Here is an 8,782-nt window from a genome sequence, read left to right on the forward strand (position 1 = left end):
GCTTAATCCCACACCAGTTTGACGATGAAGAACGTCGGGTGACGAGTCTGACTTTTTTTTCCACATTGGACTCCATCGAGAAGAAATCCCTGCATACTGCCTGCTTAAATGTTCACTATGTCACAACTTATAATGTGTTTCCATCTCTGCTTTTGCGCATTAACTCTTACAGGATGAGGGAAATTGGTCTTGGCGGAGGTTTGCACTCTCCGAGTGCTTCTAGTTGAATATAGGTTGAAAAGCTTTCGCAAATCCTCGTATTCTGTTTTTATTGAGGTTTTACACAACGTCCCAACTTTATTAGAATTGCTGTTGTGTCTCTGCCTCAAAACAAGATCAAAAATACTTTTTATCTGGATATAAGTTTGTTAAACTTGGTAAGATGGACAATTTTTGCAGTGGATTTATTGTGGGTTTTCTCTGACTCCCTTGTCCTGCGACCTGTTTGCACACATTGATTAAAGAAAAATCACCGAAATGTTTGTTGCACAATCACTCTGCTCAGGGTTCAGAATGAAACAATAAAAGTGCAACATTTCATGTGACATTCACACCCTGACCTCGGCTGTAAACCTGCTCCGTTTCTCATGTCAGAAAATATATATATATTTTTTGTAAGTTCTGACCTCATGGGAAGGACCCGACATCTGAGAGGAAACGGCGACCGATTCGAGMGCTTCAGCGTTGATATTAAAGCCTCTGCTCCTCGCGCCGTGGCACGGACGTGTTGCGCAACTCCAGTTTTACACTCAGCTTTAGTTTTGTGTGCAGAAACCTGCGAGAGGCTTTTCACATGACCTCAGCCGGTATATGACGGTCAAAGTTCCTTCCCCCCACCCCGGGACTTTTTTAATTATGTTTTTTTTTTTGCTTGTTTTCTCTTTTAGAATCTCATCAACATCACCAACGAGAACTTTGTCCCAGTTCAGATCTCTGACTTCACCATGCAGGGGCTTATTATGAAAACGGTGGTGGGCAACACGAAGGTGACCAACATGACCACCATACGGTCCMGAGCCCAGCAGTCGGTGAGCTTAAYGCAGAGTCACRCATATTTCTAAATCACCCGGCGGGTTTCTGACACGCAGGTGTTTTTTGCAGTACACCGTTGAAATCGACTTGGACATCAAAGACACTGGCTTAAAGTAAGAAACTGCTGGAACACCTGGAGAAATGTGTGATTCAGCAGACGTCTCTGAGCATCGTTTTTTTTATGTCTTTCAGCACTTACTGCAAATCAACCAGTGCCAAGATTCACACGTTGTTTCTGCAGCTGCAGTAAGTGTTGCTCTCAGAGTGAAAATGGAAACACGGCGGCTTATCTCAAAGCCGCAACATTAAAAGCAGACTACTAACCACAGCCACATAAAGGCATTTTTTGTTTCTTTTTTCTTTTTTTATACAACTAAAATATTCTCTTTAGGTGACACAAAGGGGAATCTGGTGTGGACGTTTATCCACAGCATCACTTGGTGTTACGGCTTTCATTTCTGTTTTGAGCTGTAGCTTAAAAAAGACTCGTGTTTTCTGGCAGCTGGGACTCTTCATAAATTTGAACGACAGCTTTAACCTCAGGATTCATGTAAACACAAAAATGTTACCTTAAAGGAGACATGATGCTTTTAAACCCTTCAGTTGGGGTTTATATAAAGAGGAACTGCTCATTRTTGTAACTCCACAAGCCCMTCTTTCACCCCTTTTCTGAGWTTTAGATCGACTCGTTTTGAAGCTGTCTCTTTAAATCCCATCGAGATGCTTCACACCCTTCCAGACTGGTTCATTCTAGTTTGATAGAAAATAGAGAAAACTGAATAATGACCCATTTTCTGCACTTCTAGAGACTCCAAGTCCAAAACTAAATACATTTAACAGCTAAAAAAGTGAATTTTGCACAAAATGTCCTGATTAAAGTTATAATAGTTGTCAAAATGCAACATTTTTCAGTGTTGTTTCGGCTATTTTATGTGTTTCTGTGAGTTTTGCAAACAAAACATATGCTATTTTCTGCACAAGTGACATCACAAGATGGAATTTTATTMAAATAAAAGCATCGACTGAGCTAAWAATATCATTATATGTGTATTTATTTGTGTTTTTTCCTCCATCCAGGATGACCATGAATATTTCCTACCTTTCTCACACGGAGCAGATCACGCGGGAAACCTTCGCGTACCTGGACTGCGGAAACAACTCGACCACTCCGCATCCTTTGAACTGACGGTGGCAGAAAGACACCTGTTCTTTTACGACCTCTGACCTGCACCCATCTTTCCTGTGTAAACAAAAATCCTTCTGTTATTACATCTCGCCCAGTTCAGAACAATTGGGTTGGATAAATCAAGTAGTTTAATTTCACATGAGATAAAGTTCAGTCTGTTGATATTTGATAAATTTGATCTGTTGCCCCTTTTTGGCAGTGTGCCCCAGGGCAGCTGTGGCTACATTCCTCACCATCAGTGTGTGAATGGGTGAATGATTGTAAGTTAAAAGCACTTTGGGGTCCATGTGGTCTTGATAAAGGGCTATATATAAGTTCAGTCCTTTTACCATTTACTTTTAAAACAATACCAGTACAATGTGGCATTATGTACTGTTAAAATAGTGTTAACAGGTTAAATAATTATAAATCACTACATGGTTTAAATTAAAACTATGGTTGCTTTAAATACAACTATTAATTAAATATAAATATTTGCTCACATTTTTACAGTTATGTGTAAATATATTGTGGGTAATGAGCTCTAATAAAACTGTTTTATATCAGTTTTACTGTATGTTTTGAAAGCTTCTATTTTGTGTGAAAGAGTTGACCTCTGGTAATCGTGTCTGCACTTTATTAAACAGATGTTTAAAACTTTGTGTTAGACATTGTTTTTATTTATTTATTTTTGCTTTTACCCTTGTAGCCTCACCTCATTTTTAAAGATCACCTAGAAATGTACATTTTCACACATATTATTTATTTAAAAACATGGTTAAAATTGCTTTCATAGGCAATTTTTCTACTTGTTCTTACATAAATTGACCACAAGGTGGCGCCAAAGTTTCACTGCAGAAGGACATCGAATATAATTTGCTCCATAGATGTATAAATATTGGCTATTTTAGTCTATTTAGTGCATATTTTAAAGATAAATGTTCTTATATGCATACATATATACTTTTTTATTTTTTTGTTTATTTAACCTTTATTTATCCAGGTAAACTGTTTGAGAACCATTTCTCATTTACAAATATGACCTAGTCTTTTATTGGYTAAATCACCCAAATATCAGCTTACACTCTGTAGTAGGAGTTTTAGTCTTAGGTTAACAAATAGCATAGCTATTTTGTTGTATTTATGTGATTTATGTTTTGTTAATGTGTTGTGAGTGATTCCTCACTGCCACTACAACAAATTCTAGCATTATATCTGTAAAACAAACAGCTGTAGCCATTTTTTTGTGTTTCAAAAGCTCAGCTTGCCAGTGACCATGTTGAATTGCTTTGACTGTAATGGTTAATCATTTGCAGTTTTATATTTATGATAATTTCCCGAATGTTTCATTAAGAGCTGTGCAGTGATTCACAATGTATTTTCCYAACAGACAGACCAAGTTATCTTTAAACAGGTAAATGGCAAAAAAAAAAATATTGTGCAAATTGTTAGCACTCAAAATATTTTTTCAGTCTCGGCTACCTCTTTACTAAATTTAGGTCGATGTGTCTAAAACTGACTGACTAATAAACATTTTTTACATTTTTTAATTCAGTTGGCTGCAGCAGCCATTTTGAATTGTATTGACTCCAAAAGGTGAACAGTTGTAGATGCACATTAAATGATTATTTCCTGGAAGTTTAAAAAAATCCATCTATTGGTTTATGAGCTATTTTGCTAAAAGTCAAACATTACCGCCGCTGGCTTYAAGCCGTGCAGTTCAGTGCTCTGCCAGCAGGGGGCGCGGAGACTTCCCCCCTCCCCTCCAGGTGGACGTGACGTCACCCGGGCTGAAGGTGGTGTTGGCTCCAGCTTCTCGGTAGATCCTCAGTCAGTCCGGAGAGGAGCAGAACGTCGCTGAACGTCATCTATCATGGCTGTTCATATCGCTTGTGGATGATTATTTCAAAGGTGAGGACTTTATTTAATTATGAATTAACATTTAATTCATTATTAGAGCTTAAATCTGTTTCTAATCGATTCTACGGGAGGTCGCTTTAAGTTTCGTATGATAAAACAGCTAAATGATGAGGTGTCGTACAGAAAAGAGAGGCGGATAAAAAGAATCGGAACCAGCATCAGGACTCTGCTGTGATGGCTGTAGGCTGTCCGCAGAGGCAGATGTTTGATGGTGTCAGGATGTCAACAAGAACCGGACCGGATCAGAGCCGCTGCTGCAGAACCTGAAGCTCAGATTTACCAACAAGCAGCCCGAGGGGAAGCCTTTCTGCTTTAACCCACTTAAAGGGGATTAAAGAGCAAATCACAGCCTCAGACACCCAGTGACTGTTGTCTGCTTCTGGTCATTATTTCACATGGATTCAACAACTTTATTTATAAATGACTTTTAAAACAAATTAAGTGCTGCACACCAAAAATATTAAACAGTAAATGAAAAGATTTGAAAACACAAAAATGTCCAAACAAAAGCTTAATTTTTTTAATCCCTGTTTTTTCTACACAGTGAACTCTGAGGGACTCTGTTGAAAATAACTGAAGCTGAAACTGGGTTGTTACAGCTAAAAAGGCAGAACATGAGCTAAAAGCTAAAAACGTGCAAAATTCTAGCTAAAGCTTTAAAAAAAATCCAGCAAAACAGTAAAAAAATAAAATAAAGCTCTGCTTTTTCTTAACAATGAGCTCTGAGCGCTGAGATGGCTGAAAATAACTGAAGCTGAAACTGGGTTGTTACAGCTAAAAAAAGCAGAACGTGAGCTAAAAGCTAAGATGTGCAAAATTCTAGCTAAAACCTTTTATAAAAATCTAGTAAAACAGTAAAAAATGAATAAATCACATCTTTTTCTAATCTACATGTTGAACTCAGCTGAGACTGCTGAAAATGACCGAAGAATATGGCTAAAAAGGCTAAAAATGCAGCTGAAAGCTTAAAAATGCTAAATTCAAACTAAAAGTTTAAAAAAGCTTCGTCCTTGCTAAAAGTACGGYAACAGTAAGACAATATAAAATAAAAGTAGCTGATGAGCTAAAAGCATGAGTTAATAAAAACAGCAACAGGTTAGTTAAAAATACCAAAATATCAGCTAAATGCTAGTTTTGTTAACTAAATGTTTCAAAAGGCCGACTAAAAGCAATAAAAGTTTAGCTAAGTCGCTAAAGGCTATCTAAATTCAGCAAAAGGCTAGCTTTAAACAAAAAGTTCTCAGCCAAAAGTTCAAAAAAGTTAAACCTCAAAGATATAGCAAAGGTTAAAGCTAAATTTAGCAAAAGGCTAGCTAAAAGCTGGAAAATATAAAAAATAAAAATATATAATTTACAACAAAAATCCTTAAGTTCTAGCAGCTGAATGATGCTTCCACTCTGACTGGATCAAATACTTTTCAAGTGTGACATTAAATTGATGGCTAACTCGGCTCTTCTGTGTGTTTTTAGAAAAGTCTCCAGCCAGCAGCGAATCGACTCAGACTAAACCGGGCGTCTTGTAGGAGTGAATTTCTGCTCGGCATCATGGGGAACCAGCTGACGGACATGGCTCCCAGCACGCCGTTCCTGCCGAGCTTCCAGTGCCTGCACGTGGTGATCATCGGCCTCGACTCGGCCGGGAAAACCTCGCTGCTGTACCGGCTCAAACTCAAGGAGTTTGTGAAGACCATCCCCACCAAGGGCTTCAACACGGAGAAGATTAAGGTGTCGGTGGGGGGGTCCCGGGCCGTCAACTACCAGGTGTGGGACGTGGGCGGGCAGGAGAAGCTGCGGCCCCTCTGGAAGTCCTACACCCGGCGCACGGACGGCATCGTGTTCGTGGTGGACTCCACCGAGCTGGAGCGCATGGAGGAGGCCCGGGTGGAGCTGCACAAGATCAGCCGCACCTCCGAGAACCAGGGRGTGCCCGTGCTGGTCCTGGCCAACAAGCAGGACCTGGACTCGGCGCTGTCCGTCGGCGAGGTGGAGAAGCTGCTCTCCGTGCACGAACTCGGCACGTACACGCTGCAGCACGTGCAGGGCTGCAGCGCCGTGGACGGCCAGGGGCTGCAGGCGGGCCTGGAGAAACTCTACGAGATGATCCTGAAGAGGAAGAAGGCCGTGAAACTCAACCGGAACAGAAAGAGATGAGCCCGGAGCGCGGGCAGAACCCGAGGACTTTCATTCATTGTTGGGACACTTTCGAGCGTAATGACACTTTTTTTTCTTTTCCTTTTTTTTACGGGAGAGTGATTTTGCCAACAAAACAAMGCTTCCAAACCGCCTTCGGGTCGGCAGAAATGGATGTGCTCATAAAACCGAAGCAGTATTGACGTTGTTGGGGGTGCAGTCGTGCAGCTGCGCTCAGGAGGCTGAACTTAAAGAGATATTGACAGCAGTTAGTCATCACTAAGTGCTTTTTCAGACTTGATTTAAAGATTTCTAACAAGACGTTCAGATTTAACATAGAAACACGTTCGTACGTCACATTTCTAGAGATGTTGCTAATTTAGAAATCCTGTTTATTCCCTCACTGGCTCGCACAGATGTTCCCCCACCAAATGACTATTTTTATTCCACCTTTTTTTTTCCACCACAAGATATTTATTGAATGCTCCAATATGTTTGTGCCAGACGGAGGGGATTTTTCTTTTTTCTTTCTTTTTTATGCTAAAAATGTGAAAAATGAAGCAGTGTTCCAGAGTATCGAAAACATTTAGTTTCTTTACTGTGAAAGAAGGCAGCTTCTTCCTGTTATGAGCACAGATGTTAAGTTTCAGTTGGTGTAGAGTTCCAGTGTTAATACAAATTGTACATTTTTGTAAATCTACAGACCTAATAAATCGACGCACTGAATAGAAAATTTAAAGACATCTTTTTATTTATTTATTTATTTTTAGGTAATGCAGCAGAATGACTGAACCGATCTGTGTTTTCAGCAGATATTTTAAAGGGGTTATATCATGTAAAATCAACTTTTTTGAGTTTTATATCATGTTATAATGTTATCCTCTCATCAAAAACATGCCCAGAGTCTTACTTTGACTCATTCATGCATGTTTGAGTAATCCTGTAGCGTCCTGAGGCAGCAGGCMGGGGAGCAAAAACGACAGGTTGGGACTAGAACCGCCTTTTGGGACCAGCTCCGCCCCTGGGCTGTATCTCCAAGCCGAGCTTCCTCATCACAGAGCACACCTCCCCACCCCCCGCCCATGACTCCTGCAGGCTCTCAGCAGCAACAAAGCAAACAACGGGTGAAACTGAAAGTGAAACTTAAACTGTCTGCTGAGCTACTAGCACTACTTCTCACTCAGTGAAGCTCTTTTCAGATTAAAAATACCTTTGAGGAAATGTATTTTCAGATGCCAAGTAAACTGTATCATAGCACATGCGCGAACCCCTGAAATGGGCGGGACAGAAGCGGAAGGTGGTTCTTAAAGAGACAGAGGCCAATTTCAAGGTGTTTAGAAGAGAAAGTGATGAGAAGATAAGTTTATTTCCTATTTAAACATAAAAACAGCATTTTAATAACAACTAAAGGTGACATAGATACTTTATTATGGTATAGTATTTAAATGTTTGCCTGAGAAACACATAATATTGGCCCTTTAAACACTGATKCTTACATCAAAATGTTCGGCTCAGATGCTTTGGTTTTTGTAACGTTTCTACTCTTTGATCCACATAAATACAAGATCTCTTCCATTCCATCAGAACATTATTCTCTTCTAAATCTGCTTCAGCTGTTTAAGCTAACTTTGTCTTTTTAAGCCATTATTTAGATCTCTGCTACTTGTTTTTGAAGCCTTTACCTAGACTTCTGCTACATATTTTTTAGCCTTTAGCTTGTCCTCTACCTACTTTAGCATCTTACCATTTTTTTACTTTTAACGTCAAACTAATCTTAGCTTCTAGCCACTGTTTTGCTACATTTAGGTTATGTTTTGACATAWGATTTGTTAGTAGCTAGCCTTTTGCCACTTTAAGGTTTTGGTCACCATTTTGCTACTTTTAGCTTGCATTTTTCTCTTAGCTTCTGTTTAGTTCCTTTCAGCTTTAACAACTTCAGCTTTAGCTCGTTTTAGTTATTTAGCATTTTTTTTTCTTGTTCTAAAAAGTGGTTTTTATATGTAAATAAATTAGATGTTTGTGACAAGCAAAGCTTGAAGAAACTCCTCAGCGTTTGTCAGCTCTTTATTTCTTYGGGTTAATCTTTTAGTTTTACAGCTCGGGACTTTGTTTTGGTTCTTTGTGACTGCCYCGGTTAACGAGTGCACGCTGAGCAGAAAACAGCGGCACACATAAAGGCAAATATTTTCCCGGGGAGTAAACTGAAAACAAACTTTACTTCTGTAGAGAAAAGTTTCCATTTTGGTCAAAAGAGAGRTGAAAACCTGTGGAGCAGGGGACTTCCTGTTAAACGCTGAGCCTTTAGCTAATGCCAAAAACATGTGTAGCTGACAGTTACAGTTTTTCTCAGATGTTAAAACACTAAACCCTGTTCTTTGAACCAAATGCTCAGTTCCCCGAACCCATTTWTTAAAACGGCCACCCTTTTGTCAGAACACTAGGCACGTTTCACCCAGTTAGACACAACATGCAGACCTATTTTCACCCACTAAAACACATTTTCCCCTTTGATTCACATGGGTTCCACAATGATTA

General features: G+C 39.5%; 2 protein-coding genes across 2 annotated transcripts in view; both read left to right on the top strand.

Annotated features, from left to right (window-relative positions):
* The window catches only part of tmem106a (transmembrane protein 106A), a gene marked incomplete at its 5' end in the record, with an annotated part of 5,713 nt that extends 2,854 nt beyond the window's left edge, over positions 1 to 2,859 (top strand). Inside the window, 4 exon segments of the mRNA XM_014032795.1 lie at positions 888 to 1,028; positions 1,102 to 1,145; positions 1,225 to 1,278; positions 2,110 to 2,859. Of these exon segments, the coding sequence (XP_013888249.1) occupies positions 888 to 1,028; positions 1,102 to 1,145; positions 1,225 to 1,278; positions 2,110 to 2,218 (348 nt within the window).
* Positions 2,860 to 4,001: 1,142 nt separating this feature from the next.
* Positions 4,002 to 6,986, top strand: arl4d (ADP-ribosylation factor-like 4D). Its single transcript, XM_014032808.1, has 2 exons — positions 4,002 to 4,108; positions 5,588 to 6,986. Exons 1-2 carry the CDS (start codon positions 4,094 to 4,096, stop codon positions 6,266 to 6,268), a joined length of 696 nt encoding a protein of 231 aa, XP_013888262.1. The 5' UTR covers positions 4,002 to 4,093; the 3' UTR covers positions 6,269 to 6,986.
* Positions 6,987 to 8,782: the final 1,796 nt, after the last annotated feature.

The sequence above is a fragment of the Austrofundulus limnaeus genome, unplaced genomic scaffold (assembly GCF_001266775.1).
Source record: "Austrofundulus limnaeus strain Quisiro unplaced genomic scaffold, Austrofundulus_limnaeus-1.0 Scaffold7, whole genome shotgun sequence".
Taxonomy (NCBI): domain Eukaryota; kingdom Metazoa; phylum Chordata; class Actinopteri; order Cyprinodontiformes; family Rivulidae; genus Austrofundulus; species Austrofundulus limnaeus.